This window comes from Euprymna scolopes, chromosome 1 (assembly GCF_053919585.1).
Source record: "Euprymna scolopes isolate OS-2025 chromosome 1, ASM5391958v1, whole genome shotgun sequence".
Classification (NCBI taxonomy): domain Eukaryota; kingdom Metazoa; phylum Mollusca; class Cephalopoda; order Sepiida; family Sepiolidae; genus Euprymna; species Euprymna scolopes.
The window spans coordinates 168,647,412-168,672,847 of NC_136482.1; the positions used below are offsets into that span (position 1 = coordinate 168,647,412).

At 33.8% G+C, this 25,436-nt stretch overlaps 1 protein-coding gene across 1 annotated transcript in view; it reads right to left on the minus strand.

Moving 5' to 3' along the window:
* Positions 1-25,436, minus strand: part of LOC145277054 (sodium-coupled neutral amino acid transporter 7-like) — a 56,629-nt gene that overhangs the window by 23,791 nt on the left and 7,402 nt on the right. Inside the window, exons 2-3 of the mRNA XM_080128714.1 lie at positions 9,743-9,867; positions 5,819-6,017 (exon numbers count right to left, since the gene is read on the minus strand). Of these exons, the coding sequence (XP_079984840.1) occupies positions 5,819-6,017; positions 9,743-9,867 (324 nt within the window). The remainder of the gene's footprint in view (positions 1-5,818; positions 6,018-9,742; positions 9,868-25,436) is intronic.

Here is a 25,436-nt window from a genome sequence, read left to right on the forward strand (position 1 = left end):
AATAAGTTTCCAGACTTTTCTGTATGGGCACTTTTATTTATAGTACACACATGAAACTCTAGTTCCCTTCGAAGTAATCTCCTCCGGTTGCAATGCACTTGTATCATTCCAACAACTTCTAGTAGGCCCCATGGAACCTCTTGTGTGCACTTTTATTGATAGTACATGCATGAAACTCTAGTCCTCTTCAAAGTAATCTCCTCCAGCTGCAATTCACTTGTTGTATTGTTCCAACAACTTCTGAAGACCCCCATGGAAGTCCTCTTGTGTGAGCGTGTCAATGACCCTCCTCACAGCCTTTTTCATCTCCTCAATTGTCTCATAATGACAGCCTCTAAAGTTTTCCTTGAGCTTAAGAAATAACCAAAAGTCACAGGGAGCAAGGTCTGAACTATAGGGAGGGTGAGGAACTGTCTTGATGCCTATCTTGGTCAAATTGTCTGTGACAAGGATGAAGTTGCTGTGGACTGGTGCATTGTCCTGGTGGAAATGCCACTGACCCGATTTGAAGAGTGCTGGCCTCTTCCAACGGAATCTCTTCTTGAACTCCCTTAAGCATGAATGTCACTTGAAAGTAATTGTATACCTGACAAACACATAAATAAAATAAACAACAAAATTTTAATATATAATGCAGCAATATATTGCGAAACGAATAGAAAGGAAACTGTCAAAAACACACAGGTGCTATAATAAAGTCTACTATTAATTTGACAATATTGAACAAAAGATGTGACACACCAAAACAAAAAATAAAAATGTGCCAAGTAAAATTCGATTAGATCTTTGCTGTAGATTAATTCAATCATTGGCTAGTAAAACATTAACCAGAGAAATAATCTATAAATATAAAAGCGAAAATGTTTGTGTGTGTGTGTGTGTGTGTGTGTGTGTGCGTTTTCGTGTATGTCCAAGAAAGGATTTTTCCGCTTGCTTTTCGCTCGGGTTGCTTCTTCTTAAAACTTTTTATATCACGTCTAAATGATAATATGTACGAGTTACGAACTGGCGTCGCGTGTGTATTTATTTTGCCAGACTTACAAAACTTAAATATTTGACAGTTTTCGATTGCTGCACGTCGGTTCGACTTTTTTGTATAAAGAAAGCCCACACTGAAAGTTGACGTCATTAAGTCGTCAAAAACGGGCACCTGCCATTAAACGTCGTTTTTTTTTCATACTTTATTATTTTCCAACTGTGCGTCAAGGCTTTGTTTTTTTTTTTAAACAAACACCCGGCCAATGATTTTTGTTTTCATTTACCCCAAAACACACACACCTCCAAATACCTGGGCAACACCGGGTACCCCTCGCTAGTCTATAATATAAATCACACCTGTATGTATGTATGTATGTATGTATGTATGTATGTATGTATGTATGCCTAAAACTTGTGACAGATGCTATGGATTTTCACAAAATCGGTATCATTTTGAAGCTCGATCCTTTGGACGACAAATATCCAAAAATTGGCTAAAAACATTAATTCCTTCACCCTCGACGAGGGTGGAGTCACTTTTTTGCCGATATTTTAGAAAGTCATCGCCTCTTTTCGATTGTCTAACCTTAATTTAAACCTACGTCACTTCAAGTTTGGCAACGGGCGCAACAGTTAACGCGTCACTTTTTTTTTTTTTTCCAACCAACATCCAAACCCCACCCCAACTTTCTTTTCCGCCTTCACGTCACGGGTTTGAACCTGCCTGCCTGCCTACTACAACTTTTTTTTTTTTTTTTTTGCTCAACACACACACCGACAAACCTAGGCAATGCCGGCCACATATATAAAAACCTATATGACTACTTCATTTAATCCCATAAATTAATATATGAAGATATAATTTTATGTGTAAATTTTCAGTATTTACTTCAACAGTGCTCAATACATAGGTAGAGTTAAGTAGTAAGTTCTGAAAATATATATGGCAATTAAGCTACACAGAATATTTCGTGTTTCACTGCCATGCATGATGAATTCTTATGAATAAAAAACAATGGTTTCAACTGATATTTTTTGTCAATTCTAATAAGTTACAATGGTAGCTTCAAATTATACAGTCGAAATTAATCGAATATTACTGAATTATTAAAAGAAACAACTTTGTCTTAGCAGGTGAAAAATTGCCGCTATCTTGTTTGAATCAAAACGGAAAACTACCTCCCTTTTGAACTCTATGTTTTACAAACGTTTTCTTTAAATTCTATTTTTTATTTTCTTTAATAAGTAACTTTCTACCTTATCGATTTTCGTAATTTTTGGATATAATCATCTTAAAAATCCAAGGAATATGTAGATACCATGGTTTTTATGTGATATTCAGTTTTACGATTTCCGAAATTTCGTCCTAATTGCGTAGAAGCACCCCAAAAAAATTTAGATCAAATTTAATTATACAAACTATTTACAAGACTTCTGAAAAAAAAAAAAAAAAAAAAGAAAAGAAAAAAGAAAAAAAAGGAAACAATGAAAAAATAAAAGTAAGCGTTAACGCTACATCACACACACAAAAAAAAACAAAAAAACATTAAAAATGCAATAAAACTTAAATTTCAGTCACAAAATAAATTCTTTGACGAGTGGGACCTGTGCAAATTCCACGGGGGACTCATTCATGTGTAATATATTTGTTAGGAAATAGATCGAGAATAAGAAATAAATATGTTAAATCATATTGTAGACACGTTTTACCGGAAGTGAGGGTCAGCTGATCGGATCTGCGTGTGAGTCACGTGATCAGGTTAGCTGGAGTCAGTGAGTTTGGGCTTGGACGTAGAGAAGAACAGATGGCTTAACAGGTCGTCCCCTCCCCTTCACTGGGGGGGGGGCGCTGACGTGTGTGAAAATATTGATATTGACATTCTATAGATGTTCAACATAAATGGAGAAGCTCTGATATTGTAGCTCTTTTTGTGTTTAAACAAGTATTTAGCTAAGCTAGCAGGGACGCCTGGCATAGCCTGGTTGTAAAGTACGCTTGAATATGATATTTTAATTCTTGCAGATTTCATATATATTATTATAGAGTTAATGCTCTATCGATTTTTATATATTATAAAGCTGCGATTTCAAAAATAAAAAAATATACCCATATGACTTGGGTACATCAGCTTGAATCGAAACCAAAACCTAAACTTATGAAATATATATATATATATAACTTGAGTTTCTTCAACTATAATCGAAACCAAAACTTATGAAAAATTCTTGGTAAAATTATTTATAAAAAAAAATAAATGACTTGAGTGCCATCAGCTAAAATCGAAACCAAAACTTATGAAGAATTCTTGGTAAAATTATTTATTACAAGAAATGGAAATCCATTAAATGACAGTTACTTGGATCTAAGTACGACACAAAAAATAAATAACATACGCTATCCTATATATAGATGCTAATCATTTTTCTAGATTTATTTACGTTATAATAGAAAGACCTACGCTATATGTAAGATTACAAGCGTCATGATGATGTTATTTAAACACTTATAACCATGACAGAATTCACTGCAGTACAATTGTAGCCACACACACATGCATATAAATAACACAATGAGCTTTGAGTACAACTCTATCTTAGTAGACCAAGAATGAACTAACAATAAGAATTATGTTATTGTCTTACTTGCATTAATTAAGAGGATTTTAATATATATATATATCTATCTATATATATCTATATATATATATCTATACATATATAAAAATGCCTTTACATGTTTTCCTTTTGTAGCTTGTGTGAGCTATTAGGTTAGTGCAAAAAGCAATATCGTTTTCTTACATGTTACTTTTATATATGATTTCTGAATTAATTCATTGATATATATAGCCATGTCATATATCATTTTGAAGCGCATTTTTCGCTCTATCAAATCATGTTATTCGTTACCATTCTCAATCTCTTCATTTGTTTTTTTGCAGGCTTTTTGACAGCATGGACAAAATTCAAATCTGCACGATTTTCTTGTTCCAGTTAAAATTAGGCCAAGAAACTGGCGAGACAGCTCGTGATATCAACGATGCATTTGACCTAGGAACCACTAATGAACATGTGGTACAACGATGGTTCAAGAAATTTTGCAATGGCGATAAGAGTCTTAAAGATGAAGACGGTCGCGGCCAGCAAACTGCGGTTGATAACAAATATTTGAAAGCCTTAATTGCAGTTGATCCTCACAAAACCACACAAGAAGTTTCTGTTGAACTCGAGGCCGACCACTCAATAGTCGTTCACCATTTAAAACAAACAGAGAAGTCAAAAACATTGGATAAATGAGTGCCGCAGGAATTGAAAGATAATCAAAAAAAATTGTCATTTTGAGGTGTCTTCTACACTCCTTCTGCACAACAAAAATGACCCATTTCTTGAGCGGATTGTGACGTGTGATAAGTGGATGCTCTACAACAATCAGCAACATTTGAAACAGTGGTTGAATGCCGGAGAAGCTCTACAACCCTTTCCGAAGCTGAAATTGCACCAAAAAAGGTTATGGTAACTGTTTGGTGGTCTGCAGTCGGTCTCATTCATCACAGCTTCTTGAATCTGGGTGAAAAAATTATGGCGGAGAAGTATTGCTGACAAATTGACACAATGCACCAGAAGCTCCAATGTATGTGCCGAGATTGGTCAATATGAAGGGACCAATTCTCCTCCATGACGAATTGACTCTGCATAAGCTAAACGAATTGGACTACGAGACTCTACCTCATCCACCATATTCATTGGACCTCTCATTCACCAATTATCACTTTTTCATGCATTTCGACAACTTCCTGTGTAAAAAGTGCTTCAAAAGTCGAGATGATGCCCAATCGGCCTTTAATGACTTCATCGCTCCCAAAACTCTGGATAATGGGATAAATAAACTTGTTTCTCGATGGCAAAAATGTGTCGATTCTAATGGTTCTTATTTCGATTAATAAAGTTTTTTATGAAAGGAGTTATAATCTTTCGAAGTTGAATATCAAAAAAATACATTATTTTTGCACCAACCTAATAAAAAAATGAAACTACAGCTATGGACAGTCTTTCAGATTGTTAACTTTTTTACAAATATTAAGAGGTTAAGCTACAACTTATTTTGACAAAGTTTTATAATGGAAAGATCTAGCACCCCTCTAGCAATAAATGATTAGAGGCAATGACTCGAAGAAAGCTAGAAAAAGAAAAAAAAAAGAAAAGAGTTTGACAAAGACGGGGAAGAGGAAAGAATGTAACTCTGCAGGCGTGTCAATGAAACGATCTCCCAACCCTAACCCACCAACTTCTGTTTGTTTCTCTTGCAATCTGTCTTTCCCATTTGGTGCGACAATGTTCGAATATTTTGTTAGAGTTGAAAAAGAAATTCGCCATAGCTGCGAACGCTTTCGACTTCCATGAGTCGTCTTCAGGCGAGTGATGAATTAAAAAATTGCGTCTAGTGAATTTATTGAAAAATTCAATTAAAATCGTTTAAAACACTTAAGCGTACCCTCTCATTCATATTGAACCTGATTGGTCCGTTCATTTATGCGAATAAGTAGGGCTTCTATGATGGCACAGGTTACAATGTAAGACAGCCAGAATGGCGGTATTTTTTATTAGAATATTTTTAGATTCATTTTTGTGGGTGTTGTGTGCTGCTGAATGGAGCTATTAGGAGAAGACAGGCGACACGCAATCAGGGGAGAAATACTAGTCCTAGTCTTGTCGATATAACAACTCAAAATAGATCGATCCAGAGTTGAAAAACATTCTGAGATAGTTAGAAAGCAGAGAATACAGAGGGTTGATTGCCAAGTAATCAAGTACAGTTGAGCAGTAAATATGTATTTATACTTACATTCTTGCCATTGATCGGCAAGGAGGATAAGAAATGTTATACATGTTCCGAAGCAATAGAGCGTGATTGCTATGGAACAGCAAAGTAGCCCTACGGAGCCGCACATCGAATGGACCACTTCTTGATAATTTTTACTATTTTGCAAGTCAGAGCAATAAACCAGGATGAAAAGGGCGCCCACAACAAACACCATCAGAAACTGAAAAAGAAACAAATAGATTTGCTTTATTTATATATAAAAAAGTGAAAGAAAAACAATGGCGGAAAGTAAAAAAAATTGAAATCATCTCTCTCTCTCTCTATATATATATATAAATAAATAAAAGGCTATATATCTGTCTGTCTCCATATTTTCAAACTATCTCTTCTGAAACTAAAAGTCGCAGAGCGGCGCTAGAGATCTCAAATGATTGGATTTTTTACAGACCGTTCTTTTATGAGTCTTCAGATGGTTAAAATAGTTTTTAAAGGGTCAAAAATGGGTCAAAATTAAAAAAAAAATCGTTATACATTTTGTACATTCATCTTAGTTTATTTTTAATTTTTAATCAATTCATGTGTGTGTCATGTTGGTACAGTGGTAACGTCACCAGCTTTGAATGATGCAGTTTTGGTTTTGATTCTAGATGATTGCATCCAAATACTTTTTTTTTTTTTTTTTACTTTTGAAATCACGACTATAATAATATATACAAAATCTGGACAAATTACAATATCATATCTAAGTGTATTTTATGCCCAGGCAAAGCCCCCCCCCCCCGCTACTTGAATATATATATATATTTAAATAAATGTTTGGAGGTACAGAATTTATTATACAGTTTTAAATAAAATAGGCGGAAGTTTCTCGAGAGCTCTTTCAGCTATCATCTCATCAGGAGAAAATCGATAGCGTAAAAATAATATGTCGAAAGTAAAGAGTTCTGATGGGGAACTATTGAATGTGCCAAAATACGGGGGCACTAAAATAAAGTTTATTAACGTTTAAAACGATTAAAATATTGGCACAATAGATATAAAATAATAATAAATATTGGCCGATAGATATAAAATCGAACATCCTGGCATCTTTTGACTCGTATAAACCAGCATGTTCCATCAAAGATCAGACAAGGGAGGATGGGGTCTGGTAGTCCTTCTGCAGCCTTGGACTCTGCTATTGGCCAGCATTTGGTTGACAACCCATGCTGTGCTGATAGATATAAAATAGAATGGTTTAAGGTGCTACATAGAGCGGACTCCAGAAACCATTTAAAGATTTTGGAGTCTGTCTATTGTGGTGCGGAAACCTTTGTGCCGGCAAAATGAAACATCAAATGCATTGTTTCTCTTTAGGGAACTTTGAATCTTTTCTCCCCCCCCCCTCGTTGTGCCAATATTTTAATCGTGTTAAACGTTAATAAACTTTATTTTCTTTATTTTAGTGTCCCCATATTTTTGGCACATTCAATAGTCCCCCATTAGAACTCTTTACTTTCGACATAATATTATTTTTACGCTATCGATTTTCTCCTGATGAGATGATAGCTGAAAGAGCTCTCGAGAAATTTTCACCTATTTTATTTAAAATATATATATATATATATATATATATATATATATATATATATATATCATAATTTAGGAATTTAAAATTTGTGATTTGAAAAAGTTAAATTTCAAATAAAGAAATTTTATTGCATGCAAGACAAAGAATACAGTATAGTAATATATATATATATATATATATATATTTGTGGAAATATGTTTTTTCAATTATATTCACCTTTTATTTATTACCAATCCTTTAAACCAGCATGTTCCATCAAAGATCAGACAATTTTTAATTTATGAAGCTCCACGTAATTACAGAGCATATAACAAATAAATGATAAAAGTCTATATTCAAAATTTTATGATGTTGACCATCTTACAACTTATTCCTTTAAGTATATTGACATTTACAATTATTGGCAGCACCTGTTTCATAGCACAAAATCATTCATTTAGCTATTATATGAATTAATGAATTTATTCTACCCATAACTCATAATAAATATATAGGAAAGAATGGGGGCGGGGGTTAAGGATTGAGATAAAGATAATGGAAGGCCGCCCTAAATCTTAAGCATACTAGTGTGTATAGGTTCAAACAGTAGGGGAATGTAGATCTGACATGGCTATGCTAAAAGGGGATTCAGATTTATTCGGGGGGGGGGGGAAGGTGGTAATCAGTTATAAAAATGCTTTTAATTTGACTAGAATTTTTGTGGTAAAAAAATGCAGGACTGCCCTCTTGTATATCCCCCGCCCCACAACTATCATCCTTACATACATTAGTGAAGAGGGAAAGAGAAAGAATGAAAAGGGGAAACCATAATAGCTTTTTTATTTAAGCTTTTCTACTTATCTATGAAGCTTTGAAAGTTGTATAATAATAAAATCTATAGTAAAAGCACCTATCAATTCATCAAAAGAAAATAAAATGCAGATGGGCATGATTACTTAGGGTTTTTTTGCTTGGTTATCTCCCCTGTGGTCTTGCTAGGCTACAGCCACTCTGATGAGTCGTAGACGACGGAACACGTGTCAGTGAATATTTACATTTTAAAAATAATATATATATATATATATATATATATACACACCGCTCCCCATGTGGGGGTCCCAAATTGGTTAAAAAAAGGGAAAATTATTCCCAACTCGCATTTAGGTAAAAATGCAATTTCGTAAATAATTGAATTCATTCAAAACATATCGCTAAAACCAAAACAAAATCTAAGTAAATCGCGATATATCCAGACAGTTGGCGAGATGGTCTAGGGGTAAGGGTTTAGGCTCATTACCGTTGGGTCCTGATTTCGAATCTCGCTAGATACAGCCACTCTGATGAGTTGTAGATGATGAAACACGTGTCAGTGGATATTTACATTTTAAAAATAATATATACACTAGCGGGGGTACCTGGCGTTGCCCGGTTGTTTGGAGGCGTGTGCGAAAGGTGGGGTGGGGGGCAAAATAAAGAATATGCGAAGAAGTAACCCTATTTAAATATCCAAATAAAATAAAAATGATGTAAGACTTCTGTAAAAAGTCGGCAAAATCAAAAGCAAAGAAACAACAGTGAACAAATGTCCTGAAAAACGACCCCCCCCCCCAAAAAAAAACACAGCGCAAAGCGAAACTCGAAAAAAAAAAAAAAAAAGGCATAAATAAACCTTCGATTCACTTAAATCCAATGGTGTGTTTCACCCAGTAGAAAACATAGAAGGAAAAGGAATGTTAAAATGCTGTTCCATTTTTGTAAGCAACTAGGAACCCAAACCAGTGTTTCTTCTTGCTGTCCCCTGTGAACGGATCAACAATGGTGTAAGTGGAAGCGAGGGTAGGAGGAATTTATTAGAGAGAAAAGATTTTACAACTTCCATTGATTCTAACGGATTTTGGCCGTGAACTCTCACCAGAAAAAATATAGGAATCCACGATTATCGAGGAAGTGTAGAGGTAATAGGCCTATACATACCTCAGATAATGTGCTGCAGTTTGTGCATATTACATTTGCATAAAATGTCTTGCTTTTCAATCTTATTAAGGTCAAAATCAGAGGGGAAAAAAGAGTTCATTTTATATATATATATATATATATATAGGGAGAGATAGGGATATATGAGAGAGAGAGAGAAAGAGAGAGGGGAGAAAACTGATAACAAAACAAAACATAGTGAAGGAAACATATATAGTGTCCTGGCGACCCTTGAAGAGGTGAACAAGAGATATGCAGCAACAACAAAAAAAAAAGTCTGAATTTATTGGAATTTATACTGATGTGTTATAGGAAAAATAGAAACAAAATATGAATAAAAATGAAATGAAAGTTTTTTTTTTTTACGTATTGTTTTTACCGAAATGGCCAGAAAAGCAAAAATAAATAATTAATAAACTTACAGTTTGAATCAATATTGCCACAAGGACACCACCAGCTTCATGGTATGCATATGGGAAATTCAGAAGGCCAGCGCCTAAAGCAGCATTGACAATCAGTAAGACAGCTCCATACCAGCTTGTGTCATCTTGAAAATTATGGAGGAAAAAAAAGAAAAAAAAAGAAAAAAGAATTAGTACTCAGTTTTGAATAGAAAAGACTGAGTAATTAATGTAATCACTCAGTTTATTTAGAAACAACTAGCAGGGAGACCCAACATTGCCCTGGATTGAATGAGGATCAACGAATACTCCACACTTCCAAGACTTATTACCATCACAAATTCTTCAATCAAATTGATTGATTGCCTGCTCTAGTCAGGAACCCACCAAGGTGCACAGGGAAGAAGCTTCATATGCAGTGACTTAGTCCATAATACATTCTAGTCTACATTGCACTGCTGATTATTTAAATGATTTTTATATATAACTAGCCTGGGTGCCTGGTAATGCCCAGGGGTTTGGAGGTGTGTGTTGAGTAAGCAAACAAAAAAAAAAAAAAAAGAAAAAAGTGGTAGTAGGCAGGCAATTAGGCAGGCTTGAATCCGTACTGCGAAGGAGGAAAAAAAACAAAAAACGTGACCTCTTTCACAAATCGGAAGTGGCGAAAGTTTAAATTAAGGTTAGTCAATCGGAAAGAGGGGATGACTTTTGAAAATATCGTTGAAAAAAGCGACCTCTCCTTGTAGAAAAGTGCCCAGCTGAGAGTGAAGAAATTAATGTTTTTAGCCAATTTTTTTTTATATATTTGTTGCCCTAAGGGTCGAATTTCAAAATGATACTGATCTTGTGAAAATCAGTCACCTCTGTCGAAAGTTTTAGGCAGACATATATACATACATACTTTTAAACAGATAGGTGAGATTTATATTTTGGAGGTGTGTGTATAGGGGGGGGGAAGGTTGTTAAGTAATAACTGTTTAAATATTATAATTAAAAAAAAAATGTTAAAAAATCGGAAAAACCAAAACAAAAAACAGTGAACGAACGTAAAAAAGGGTGAAAAAAAATTAACGGCGAAAAGCAGAAAAAAAATGGCATAAATAACCGTTTCAATACCTCAGATCGAACCTGCAATTTGAAGATAACAACTGATGACCGTGTGTTTAGAGGTATGTGTGTGTAGGGGGGGTAAACTAAAGAATAACTGAAGTAATAACCCTGTTTGATAAAAAAAATGTTGTCCAGGTGTTTGGAGGTGTAAAAGAAAAAAAGTTTTGGTACCCTAACCCTAGGCTCGAACCCGAAGCCTGGAGGCTAAAGCGGAAAAAAAGTCTCACATGTTACCCTGATGCCAAAGAGATAAAGACCTGAGACCTGACAAAATTAAACCTTAAAAAAAACTGCAGGTTGTTTAAACTAACGTCAATGTTTTCTAGGTCAAACATGACGTCATCGTCGTAGTAGCAGTAGGAGAGAAAATGAAGGAACGATTTTTTTGCTACCCCTCTCTGTACAAAACTGCTCAGTTGAGAATTAATGTTTTTGGTTAATTTTTCGATATTTGTCGTTGAAAGGTTTGAGCTTGAAAATGATACCGATCTGGCGAAAATCCGTTGCCTCTGTCGAAAGTTTTTGCGAGACATAAACACAAACACACATTTTGGATTTTATATATATATATATATATATATATAGACTAGTGGAGGTACCCAGCGTCGCCCGGGTATTTGGTGGTGGTGGTGTGTGTAGGGGGGGGGGTAAACAATAAGCGAAGTAATAACCGTGTTTAAACTTCTAAAAAAATCGGAAAAACCAAAAAAAAAAATTTTTTTTAATGAACGTGTTCAGAAAAACAAAAACAAAAAAAAAAGAAAAGCAAAAAAAATGGTATAAATAAATTTGTTTCAATATTAAAAAGTTTAAAAATCGAAAAAAATAATAATATATATCTGATAACTCGGATTGAACCTGCAATCTTAAGATAACGACGCTGTCACTTTATCCATTATGCTATGGACGCATGAGCGGATGTAGGTCGGTTTTTATAATATTGAAATGAATTCAAGGTACATCTTTTGCGCATGTTGACGCATGCATAGAAGCCATCTTGTTATGAAGGAACGATTTTTTTCCACCCCTCCTTGTAGAAAAGGGTCTGGTTGAGAGTGAAGGAATGAATGTTTTTAGTCAATTTTTCAATATTTGTCGTCGGAAGGTTCGAGCTTGAAAATGATACCGATTTGGCGAAAAGCCGTGGCCTCTGTTGAAAGTTTTTGTGAGACATACAAACACACATTTTCGCTTTTATATATAGACTAGCGGGGGGGGGGGTACCCGGCGATGCCCGGGTGTTTTGAGGTAAATCAAAACTCCGGGGAGGGGGTGTTAAATAATAATAAACAAAAAATGTTTTGGTAGGCGAGTATGAGTTGGAAATTAATGTGAAAAAAACAAACCGGCCGACGTTAACCATTAGGCTACCTCGACATACCACGTTAGGCAGGTTTAAATTTATTTATTTACCTATAAAAACAGGCATGCGCAATAAAAGTTAACTCTGCTGCTTCCATTTGACCTAATTAAGAAGGTCAAATAGAAGTCATGCAGCGTTTGGGTTTTGTTTACCCAAATTTGACTGTTTTTTTCCCCAATAGATGTTGGGGAGTGGAAAGCATGTCCACATTGAATAGCAACTCTCTGATATACAAGATTGATCAAAGCTGATTGCTTCTGGACGTTTTTCCCGGCACAATGCCAAGAATACGTCCGTTTGAGTTTAGTTTCACTTTATTTATACTAAAAAGCCCAATCAACACGCGAGAAGCCAAAATAGCAATAATTTTGTAAAAATCGGCGTAAATAAATCTATACACTATGCGCTTTCCTAATTCCTAGATATTATTATATAGGACCTATATAAACAGTTTTAAGCGATATTAACGAACCCGGGACCGTGTGCGAGAAAAGCCTTTGCCAGACATACACGAAATGCTCACACACATTTTGCGTTTTATATATATAGATATATATATAGACTAGTGGGGGGTACCCGGCGTTGCCCGGGTGTTTGGAGGTGTGTGTGTTAAAAAATAAAAATGTTGGCCGTTTGGAGGTGTAAAAGAAAAAAAAAAAGTTTTAGTAGGAGGGTAGGATTGAACCCCGAAGCCTTGATGCGAAGATGGAAACGAAAGGAAAAAAAAGCCAGACACCTAACCATCTCGGCCACGAGAGGAGAGTAATTGATAAGTGTGTTAAGTTAACGTTTATAAAGGGAAACATACAGGTGCGAGGAAGTTACTGTTTCCCCTGCGCTATCATTCGCTTTTCGAAGACGCGGCGATTGAAAATAGCTGGTAAAAGTCGAGCAAATTAAAGATAGCCACGACCCCTGTTTTTAAGTCGTAGATTTAGACATGACATAAAAAGTTTTAAGAAGGAGCGAGTTGAGCGAGAAGGCCAACGAAAAAAGCCTTTCGTGGACATACAGAAAAAGTGCACATACATACACACACATTTTCGCTTTTATATTTATAGACTAGCGAGGGGTACCCAGCGTTGCCCGGGTGTTTTTGGGCATGTGTGAAAAAAAAGAGGTGGGTTTGAAAAAAAAAAAAGGAAGCTTTTACGACAGTCTTCTACACATGTGCAAATATATATTTATACCTTTCAAAATGTTATATTTTTAGTTTTTATAATACGGATGATACGAATAAAGCTGAAAATATTGTATAGAGAAACTGGTATTATACAGCAATCGATTAATACATTTGAAAATAAACGATTCAATTTAAAAACAAGGAATTTTACATAAGAATTTTTCTTGACACCAAGCAATATTGAAAAACAGATCTTTGCATTACTAGCCATTACTAGCAAAGATACCCACGCTTTGCACGGGACTTTGCTGTACCCGAGCATACAACAAAGTCCAAACCTTAACCTTTGACCTTGACAAATAGTGTGCACCATCCCTAGGTCGGATACAATCATCATGTCTGGTTTCGTCATGATCAGTCCAGTGGTAAGAGTTGTACACACAAAAAATATATTTTATATATATACTAGCATGAGTACCCAGCGTTGCCTGGGTTGACATGAAGTTCTGTTTGAAACACACCTGTATACTAATCATTTTCATCATGGGCAACGTGGATACCCCCACAACAAAAATAAAAGAACGGATGAAAACATGTAAATGTAATCGCCCCAAAGAAGAAGTACCTCTCCACAAGATATTTCAGCAGAAGAGCTACAAAGAGAAGAAACTATTTTCCGGATATTGAGCACTGGAAAGACCCCCCCCCTGCAAAGAAGAGATAATTAAAAATAAATCAGTACAACTTTTGTTTCAATAAAAATAGCAGCGAATGCCCGTGCGATCGCAAAAAAATAAAATAAATAAAATAAAAAAATAAAAAAAGATCTACCAAAAATTAATTCCAAAAACAATTAAATAACATTTTTCGTCATTTTATATTTCTAATGTAATCCTCCCCTCCCCGTCCCCCCCCAAAATTGAATTTGTCATATTTTGGGGTTCGTTCTGTTTATAAAATTGTTAGGTGAAAGTACAGAATAGTTTCATAAAAATTAATTAAATTTACCATTATTTTATGTTTCAAATGTAATTTCTGTCCCCTCCACCACCAAAAAAACTAAAAATTTTTGTATTTGTCATGTTTTGTACCCCCCCCCTCGATCACCAAACTTCAAAAAAATGCTAGAGATGACATGTCTGGTTGAGCGCTTTGTGGCCAAAAAGTGGGTGCTAATTTTACATTAAATTTATATAGAAAAGTTATTCCCCATGCTAAAATGTTAATTTTTTTTTTCTAAATTTCTTCTTTCATATTATTTATAAAGACTGCTTAAACGTATTAGGCCACAAAAACCAGGTCTAAATTTTTTTTGGTCAATGTCAACTCCCCCCCAAAACTTTAACATGACGACTTTTAATGGTTTCCTGTGGTGCTGAAAACGAATATTATGTTTAAATTTGGGGCAGATAAGTAGTTTTCATATATGAAGAAATTACTTTTTCAAAAAGTGGGGGATCACTTTCCTATATAAATTTAACGTAAAACGAGCACCCACTTTCTGGTCACCTAGTGATTTCTTCATATCATAAAACAAATTTAACTGCGATATTCGTTTTCAGCACTCCCGAAAATTGGCGCTGTTTCTTTTTTACTAAGAGATGCGTTCATTTTTTCATCTCGTAATTTAGGACGCTAATTTTGCTGTTAGTAAGTTTACAAAAGCATACTTTTGTTTTTCGTTCTTTTTTCATTATACAACTTGTATAGTTAACAGGTGTCTCTGCAGTTTAACATTTCACAAAAATTCTGTTTACATTAGGAGGTGGTTAAGTAAAGTACAGGAGCACCTGGTAAAAACTATACAAATTCTATAATTGAATACCCACTTAAAAAAAAAAAAAAATATTTTTGTAAACCACTCGTGTAAGCTTACTGACAGCATTATTTACGCCCTAAATTATGAAAACATAAACGAATCTCTTAGTAAAAAGACAGCGCCGGTTTTCGGTGGTGCTGAAAACGAATATCAGTTAAATTTGTTTTATGATATGAAGAAATTATTAGGTGGTTAGAAAGTGGGTGTCCATTTTATGTTAAATTTATATAGGAAAGTGATCCCCCACTTTTTGAAAAAAGTAATTTTTCATATCATGAAAACTACTTATCTGCCCTAAATTTAAATGTGATATTCGTTTTCAGCACCATCGAAAACCATTAAAAGTAATCATTTTGAAGTTTTTTGAGGAGTTGGAAAGAAACTTGACATTGACCATTTTTTTGTTAAACAACGCTAGGTCATGTTGTAAAAATTGAGCATTTTTAATTTAAGATATTAAATGAATTATAAAGAAAATCTGTTTCACAGGCAATTAAACACACTTGCTATGGTATAATTATTATAATAAATCCTGGGCAACACCGATTAAATTTTATAAACAAAAAGAGCAGAGGATGATGGATTTTGTTCACATGTGTCTCTGACTAATTCTGCCCTCGTAAGGATGCAAGTAAATGAGGACATTAGTTTTATTTTTCTCTAAAAATAAAAACGGTTACTTAAAAATTACGAATAAGCGAAAAAAAAAAAAATTCTTCTGAATTAAAAATAAAAATAATAATTCAGCTTAGAATAATATTTCAAAATGAAAACAAATATTTAATAACGTGCTCCATTTCAATTAAACTATCACAGTTATTTCCCCTTTTGATTTTCTGGTTTTTGGTTTGAAAACAAAACGGTTTCAGATTTCAGATAAACTCAGTTAAATCATATATAACTTGAAATTTAAATAAATTAAATAATTAATTTTATTTTAATTAGTACAGTTGAAACAAAGCTATTATGTCGAATAAGTAATGCCATCGAGGTAATTATTTAAATAGATTTAATTTAATGTGATATATTAATGACCATAACTCAATAATGTAAAAGTGGTTTGAAAAATGCTGTATATTGAAAGTCCATATACAATATAATGTCTCCTTTGACAGAAGTATCCTAACATGGGCATTACTATTTCTTGACCAGGAGAGGTGTACACACATTTGATCTTTATATTTCTTTGGTCATTGGGAGTTGTATACAGAGACATACACACACACACGAACGCTACTACTTTATATATATACTAGCATGGGTGCCTGGCGTTGCCCAGGTATTGTGAGGTGCATGTTGAGCAAAAAAAAAAAAAAAAAAAAAAAAAACCCGGTAATTTTTTAAAAAAGATTGACCCCTATTATAAGCCCTTAGAATTTATTGTTTTGTGCTCAAATCAAGTTATTAAGTTAGATCCATGTCCAAGGAACCTATATCTAAAATTTCAAGTGTGTAGACCCAAAATTGTCGGAGGGTTTGGTAGGGTTCTCAAAGGTCAAATCGTTGAACTTTGACCCCTTAATCGCCAAATTTCTGGCCAAAAACCGATCACATCGATTTTCCCAAATCTCAGTACCATGTATATCAAATTTCGAATATGTAGACTAAAAAATGACAGAGTTATTGTGTAGGGAAATGTACACAGACAGACAGACACTTTCACTTTTATAGATATAATAAAGATTATATATATATATATATATATATATATATATATATATATATAGAGAGAGAGAGAGAGAGAGAGAGAGAGACCATAAATTTTCAAATATAAATTTTTTTTATTTAAATTTTTTCAAATTGAAAGTTTTTTTTTGCAATTTTAGAAAGTTTTGTGTTTTCTGTTTATTAGTACGTCTGTTCATACTTTGAATTTTTCAAGGGAGATAATTACATAAAAACTTTTGGCATCAAATGGTGCTAATGTTGGAGAGAACAGATACCACAATTTGATTTTAGCTAAAAAGCTAAGGAGCTATAAAAATGTTTTTGTTAACTAGGCATTTTTAAATGAATGCAAAAAAAAAAAAAAAAAAAAAAAAAAAAAGTATAGTCTTTAAAATAAACTATCATGCCCCTGGTGTTGCCAGCTCATAAAATATGCTTAAATATGATATTTTAATTTATACAGATTTTGTATTTATTAATATAGACTCAACTTTCTATTGTTTATTATATTGTACCTAACATATAGTAATGATTTCAAAAGTAAAAAAAAAAAAAAAAAATGACTCGAGTTGCCATTAGCTAGAATGAAAACCCAAAAAAAACATATCTATCGTTATTGTTTGAGTCATGTCCATACATATACGAAAACTTAAAACAAAAAACAAAAAAAAACCCAAAAACGTTAAGCCTATAAATGTATCTTTACACATGCACAGAAAAGCACTCAGTCGACTTATGCCTGCCAAGTTCCAACTTTTTTCTAGCAACCAAACTCCAACCTCTGTCCAATTGATGAAATGTTGCATCTCTGTGTTTTACAAGTATTTTAATGGAATGTGCTCTGACGAATTCAAAGCACTTTGGAATTCTCTTTTGTGTCTTTACATCACCGACTGTACTGACATGCAGAAGTTCAACTGCAACTGCTGAACTCCCTACATAGTATCCCTAGAAATTTGGTTTCAAATAGTAGCCTCTTATGACAAAAAGTGGCACTGTGCCTGGTGAAATAAATAAATAAATAGATAAAATAAAAATTTGACTCTTTAGCAGCTATTTTTACTTGCAAAAAAAAAAAAAAATTAAATTTATTCTACAGGTCTAACTCCTCTATCAAGTTTCAAATTTGTAGATTAAAAATTGACAGAGATTGGTAGAAACCGTCTCTCACACAGGCAGACAAGGTCACTTATATATATATGGGTGCCCGGTGTTGCCCGGGTGTTTGGAGGCATGTGTTGGGCAAAAAAAAAAAAGTGGTAGTAGGCAGGCAAGCTTGAACCTGTGACGAAGGTGGGAAAGAAAGTGGGGGGGGGGTGTAAGGATGTTGGTTGAGCAAAAAAAAAAAAAAAAAAAAAAAAAAAAAGACAAAAAAAAATCTCAAACTCATACCGCAAAGGAGGAAAATAAAGTGTAAAAAAAAATATGACGCGTTAGCTGTTGTGCCCATCGCCAAACCAGAAATGACATAGGTTCAAATTAAGGCTAGACAATCGAAAAGAGGCAATGACTTTTGAAAATATTGGCGAGAAAAGCAACCCCCCCTCCCTGTACAAAAGTGCCCAGTTGAGGGTGAAGGAATTAATGTTTTTGGCCAATTTTTTGATATTTGTTGTCCGAAGGATCGAGCTTCAAAATGATACTGATCTCGTGAAAATCCAATTCAAATCTGTCAAAAGTTTTAGGCAGACATACAAACATACATACATTACATACACACACACTAACAGACAGACGAGATTTATCTAATAGAAGATTTTAATTTGTTTATATCAATAATATTGTGGAATTGGCGTCCGTGCTTGACATTTATAAATAGTAAATAAATATGTTTTAATTTTAAGTTAGACAATCATTTTTATATATAAGTGTCTTAATATCTCTCCCTTTCTCTATTCTATACACAATTTATCTTTCTTTCAATAATATTTTGAACCCCCTCTTTTTTCCTTTGTAGCCATTTGTGAATTATTTCATGGAATTTTACCTTTTGGATTTCTTTGGATTTTTACTTGTGGATAACCAACTTTTCTTGGATTTTACCATTATTGGATATTCTACACTTCACCCGACCATCCATTCACATAAAATTATTTTCCTTTTTTCCCCATTCCCTCTGCTTCATTATTTTTTACCAAGTAAGCTCTATGGCTTACTTATAGTTCCATTAAATACTTTGAAAGCAAAATCCGATTCCGCATTTTGTTAATTCCTTCCCTCTGATGAGAAGGAAAGCATTTCTTTTGAAACTCAGTGGATTAAAGACAATCCACTTGATTTGTGTTTCCTTTTTTAAAAATTAAATGTTTTTAACTCTTCTTGAAGTGTTTTTTTACATGTTTTATTAATTATTTGTTTATATATATATGCATGTATATAAGAGATATATCATAACGCTGCTTTATTTTAACCGCTCCCCCTCCACCGCACATGTAATGGAACGCAACAATTTTTTTTTTAATTGTACATATTTTCGATTCCTCCTTTTTAAAATCTTTTGATACGGCTTTGAGAAAGCAAGGGTGAAACCAGTCAGCTGACTCCGTCCTTTTTGTTTTTACTTTGCCGGTTTTTGAGATTAAAAAAAAAAAAAAAAAAAAAAGAAGATATTACTCACTTTTTACTTTTTTCTTATTTATACTCCCAGGCAACTTTGGATAACCATGCTAGTTTTATAAAAATGGTTCCGCCATTTTAACTTTTGACAAATCCCTAGGCACGAAATGCCTCATTTGCAAAAGCATTTTTGGAATTTCAAACAACAATTTGACGTTCAATAGATATAATAATCTGAATATTATTTTGAAAATGAATCAAATAAGCATTTCGGATTGGGGTTAGGGTGCATGTGTACTTTTTTTTTAATCAATTCAACCAATTGTTGACTTTTTTTTTTTGTCAAAGGTTAAATCTGATACATGTTATTGTTATCTAATTATCTCTCTCTCATATATATATATATATATATATATATATATAAGAACAAGTAGTTAATAAAACATCTTATTATAAGCTCTATTTCCTATTTGGTTTTATCAAGCTTTTACATCTGGTTGAGATTACTTTATAAATATTAACTCTTTAATATTTATAATATACTTTAGTTTTGCCATCTTGGATTATTTTGGTAAACTTAACTGTAATTCTTATTATATATATATATATATATATATATATATATATATATATATAGGCACACACACTAGCAGGCTGCCAACGCCGCCCAGACATAGACTACGCATAAATATTATATTTTACTAGCAGGACTCGTTAACTGGCATTAAAATGAACTAAATTCCTGTAGTCACCTGTACGTTCCCATGTAAACACGTAAATGATATTGGGGGGGAAAAAAAAACGCTATAAACAGAACGTTTTCTTTAAATAATAAAGTATTATTTATTTTAAATGACATATATACAGAATTTTGTTTATATTATAAACAATATAAATAGAACACTTTATAATTTGAAACAATGTATACCTTTTTAAATTTTAATTTTAGACAACTGAAACAATTTTTTTTTATAATTTTGAAAGAAATATTGTTCACAGACATTTTTCAATATATATACTTATAAGGAAATAAAATTGTGGGAAATTAGGTAAAAACAAGTTATTTAGGCTTGTGTCCTATTTGCATTTAAAAATAAAAACAAATCATTTAATATTAGTTATTACCTGTGCAAGCCCTCAGGAAAAAAATTAAGGAAAATTAAGCAACCCCCTATAAAAAATGAAAATAGCATAGAGTATCCTTTCGTGCATAAAAAAAATACCTGCAGTAGCCAGGCTCAAATGTGTAATGCTAAGAGAAAAAGGAAACACTTTAGTCGCCTAGCCCACGGTGAACTTATGACATTACGGGCCTTCGAAATAACGCCTTTAAAATGTATCAGGAGGCGTGAATGATTTTGCGAACCCAATAAAATGAATACAAAAGCTTAGTACGGCTCCTCTCACTATCTCCGAGTATATTTGCCTCCATAGTCTCTTGCTTGCTCACTGTTCTGTAAAAACTCCAAGTTCATGCTTACATGCCTGTTTGTTTATGGAGAAAAAATGTAATAAACATTAATATAGTAAATGACGCATTATATTTAGGAAAAAAAGAAAAAAACAATTGGCCTTTTTCAGGTTAAAATGATTACAAGGTGTAGAGAGAGCGGCCATGTTTGTTAAGGTCTAGTGTGTTCGTTTATTTAAGAAGACGTGTATTACCAAATAAGCGATTTTTCAACTCACAGCCAATGAGAATTGCCGGAAATGTATAAGGGAGAAATTATTTTTGTTATGGGAAAAGGAAAGGTAATGGTTTGTGGATGAGTTTATGAGCCAGTTACGAAGGTAGACAGGGCAGTATATGTATAATGTGTATATTAGTTCCCAGTGTTGACTGGTGGCAGTATGAGGACTTTAGATTTAGCGGGAAAAGTAGTAACTACTACATCTAAAGATGGTGAGATTGTGATGATGGTGCCCCTAGGATACAATCTAGGATTTTATTATAATGGCTAAATATGTCTAAAATGTCGTTCTAAAGTTACAAAAGAGTGGCTAATAGTGTAGGTATAATACATTTGTATGTGGCATCTGTTGTTGTAAACCTACGGTACTTTGGTTCAAAGGGGAATTTCTGCAATCAAAATATATATATGGAGATTAATGCAGATTTCTTATTTATCATAAACAGAAAAACAGCAGGTATCAAACGTAACATTAAATTTCTTATAAAAAATAAAAAGTGAATTAAAAAAAAAAAAAATCGAAAGAAACAGAGACATGTGTCTGCGAGTATTATGGTTTTTCTAAACAGTTCACTTCTTGTAAATATAAAAAATACTCAAGCTGAGATCGAAATCAAAACCTAAAGACAGTGATAAATCTGATCACCCTCACATACCAATTTTTTAATTTTGACCCCTTAGCAGCCCTTTCTTCCGGATGAAAACCGATTAAAAATATTTTCCACATGCCTGAATACTCTATATACAAAATTTCATGTTTGTAGATCAAAAATTTGTTGAGTATATAGGTTGAGAAGTATCCTTCAAAACACACATGCACATTCTCACTTTTATAGATATATATATAGAATATGAAAAAATAACAAAAAGTGGCAATATAAAAATATATACTGATGCATATAGGTTTATTCGTTGATTCAGTATGGAGGTTACATCAATTAGGGGTGTAAGATAAGAACACTTTATACCATGGCATTTCAAAGCCTAATGCTTCTCATTAGAGGAGAAAAGATGCTAGGTAACATATTAAAGATGCAACGTCTAGTGATAGCAAAATCAGGAGTGAAATAATTATGCGCAAGAGGAAAAGGGTAATATATTCAAACTGTTGAGGGAGGGAAGTGGGAGAACTACAGTAATCTACGTGATAAAGGAGGACTATATATATAAGGATAAAACCCTAGGTACCTTTCAGCCTATTCATTTTCAAGGTACCTGGAGCTTTATCATTTTAGCATTCCTGAATTGGTAATGACTCCATTTATTCTTTTTAAAACATGAATGAAATTTGGTACTATAAAAAAATCGATTATATATATATATATATATATATATATATATATATATATATATATCTCAAACTACTATTAAGTTTTGGTCTACAGACTTGAAACTTGATATATAGTGGATTTGGACCTGTGAAACAAATTCAGTTTGATCTTTAACCAGTAAAAATAGCTGCTAAGGGGTGAAAACTGAAAAAAAAAATTAGAACTTGGCAGGTATAGTTTGACATGATGTGTATGCTTTACACAGGTGCAAAATATACATTTATACGTTTAACTACATTAATTTGTCAAGTTTTGATATGCATGTGTCGTTAGCTCAGATGGTAGCAAATACAGATAGAGCTAAAGTTTCGGTTTTGATTCTAATTGATCGAGTATAAGTACTAATTAAGTAATTCACAATTGTATTCTTAGTATCACCCGCACTGGGGATTGAACCCTCAACCAAACGGCAAATTTATTTATCTTAAAATTTCACCAAAAATTTTACTATCGAGTAATTTTCTTCAAAAAACAGGATGTGTTACAGGGCCAAAATTGGTCAGATGTCATTCGCTTGGTTTTTCTAAGCTAGTTCTAACCACCAAAATACCACAGTCATTTATGGACAGCCCTACTTAACATTATCACCTAATGGTTTGACGGTTTTTATTTAGAGAAATACATACACACAATTTCATTGGTTTGGAAGTACTAGAAAAAAACAAAGAAAAAAAGATATCCAAATAAAATGCTAGGTGTAGTCGTTAATAAGATCCTACCAAATCTATCTAGGTATGACCATCTTATTGTTTTCTAGATGGTTTTAAGAACTGAAAAGAAGCAAGTCAGTTCCTAGGTATAAAATAATAAATTAGGGACAAAATTAAAAAAACTGGGTGGAATTGGGGGAGGGAGATATGGATGGCATCCTCCAAGATAAATATCAATTTTGGTGGGTAGGGTAAGGAAAAAATTAACATGAGTGAGTATTTCAGAGTGCCTTTAATAAAAAAAAAAAAAGGAAGGAGGTCTGAACTTCATTGTATCACTAACTAAGAGATTTTGCTAACTGGGCTGGAGTTTGATAAAACCTTAGGCTGGCGTGCAACATGCTTTGGCAGGCAACATGTACTCAAACTTAGTACCATCCAAACACACATAATCTAGTAGTGTGTATTAACCTTCCTTTAAATAGTGCAGTCTCTTTCTATTACATCTAATTTTGACTTAAAGCTGATGTTCAAAGTGTGAAATCAAAACAGGTGGCTGGCCTATCCCTAACCATAAAATCCAAAGAAAAGCTACAAAGAATAACATTCTCTGGAGGAAAAGACACGTAGAGTTATCTGATTGGTACTAGTTCTGGTTTGCAGTACTTTAAATTATTTGTATTTGAAAAGGAGGTTCATTTAGAGAAACTTTCTTTTTAGTTTTTCTACTTTGTTGTGCACCAAATATAACTCAGCATTCCCTGCAAAAATACCGGATGTTGACCTTTACATGACTTCAACACATGTGGCAAAATGATACAATTTTGTCTCAGTACTGAAATGTCACTATCAACAGCAGGGATGTGACGGTGGCTAAGTAGTCAACAACATGAGCTAGCAACCTAGGTGTGCCTGGTTCGAATCCAGTTTGTTTCACAGAAATGCTGTCATAAAACCCACACTTGATCTTTTCCACAAGTTCACCACATCCTGAACACTGATTGACCAAGCATAGCGATTCAAGACTGCTTCTATTAGGAGTGCAAGCTATTCATAGTTCCAGCAACGACCAAATTAAAGTGAGGGTCCAGAATCAGTTTAGCATCCTGCTTCACTGTCCTGAGCCAGGTTTTGAGTTTTGAGTCTTCCAACAACGTTTCTTCTAGCCTGGTGGTGGTGCTGTATCGACCCAGAGAAGTAAGTACCCCATGTATTTCTTTAAAAAATGCGTGTTGAAAGTGAAATATCCACGTAAAAATGATACAACTAAGTGGAACATTTAACAGATTTATTTACAAGTTCGACTTTTATGATATTTTTAACCACTGGATGTGCAACGATAAGTCTCAGTTTTGAAGCATGTGTTTTTGTCTCAAAGTGTCATGATGGACTTCCCTTTCTTTTCCAATTCAAGGGCGATCACTCTTTTCGTTTAAGGGAAACAACTTCTTTTTAGGTTAAACCTAACAGTTATCTCCCCTGTTGTTACCCCCCCACCCCCACCCCGCTCTTCATAGCTGAAATTGCCAAGATGACTGACGGTACTATTGGGCCCATGTTTCCAATGATGGAATCGGGAATAGTTAGCCATATTCTGCAACTTTGCCCAAGTTTGATGAAACTAGACTGCAATGGTTTGAGATGCCGTTTGTGCTCAAAAGGAAACTGGCTCAATCCAACCAGGATGGTAACCATTACAAGTACAAACATTACTAGCAGTAACGATCCAGCCTGCTATGATTAGCAGCAATTTCCGATCCTGCCTGTAGCAAGATCATGTACTCTAGTCGCTAATGAAATTAAAAGTGCAGAAAAAAAAAAATGGAATGGTGAATGAGAACATGAACAAAAAAGCAAATTGAAGACAATGTTTGAGGCATCAATTTTCACACTTTTGGATCACCTTGGATCTTTCAAATATTATTAGCTTGATGCAAAAATAATATTTTTTGATGTTCAACTTCAAAAGATCACAACTCCTTTCATAATAAACTTGATTAATCAAAATAAGAACCATTGGAATCGACACATTTTTGTCAACAAGAAACGATTTTATTTATCCCATTAGCATAGAAATCCGGAGTTCTGGAAGCGATGAAATCATTGAAGACCAATTTGGCATCATCTTGGCTTTTGAAGCATTTTTCGTGCAGGAAGTTGTTGATATGCTTGAAAAAGTGATAATCGGTGGGCGAGAGATCCGGTGAATATGGCGGATGAGGTAGAATTTCGTAGCCTAATTCGTTCAGCTTCTGTGAGGTCAGTTGAGCAACATATGGGCGAGTGGTGTCATGGAGGAGAATTGGTCCCTTCATATTGACCAATCTCAGACACATACGTTTGAACTTCTGGTGCATTTCATCAATTTGTTGACAGTACTTCTCTGCCGTAACTGTTTCAATCG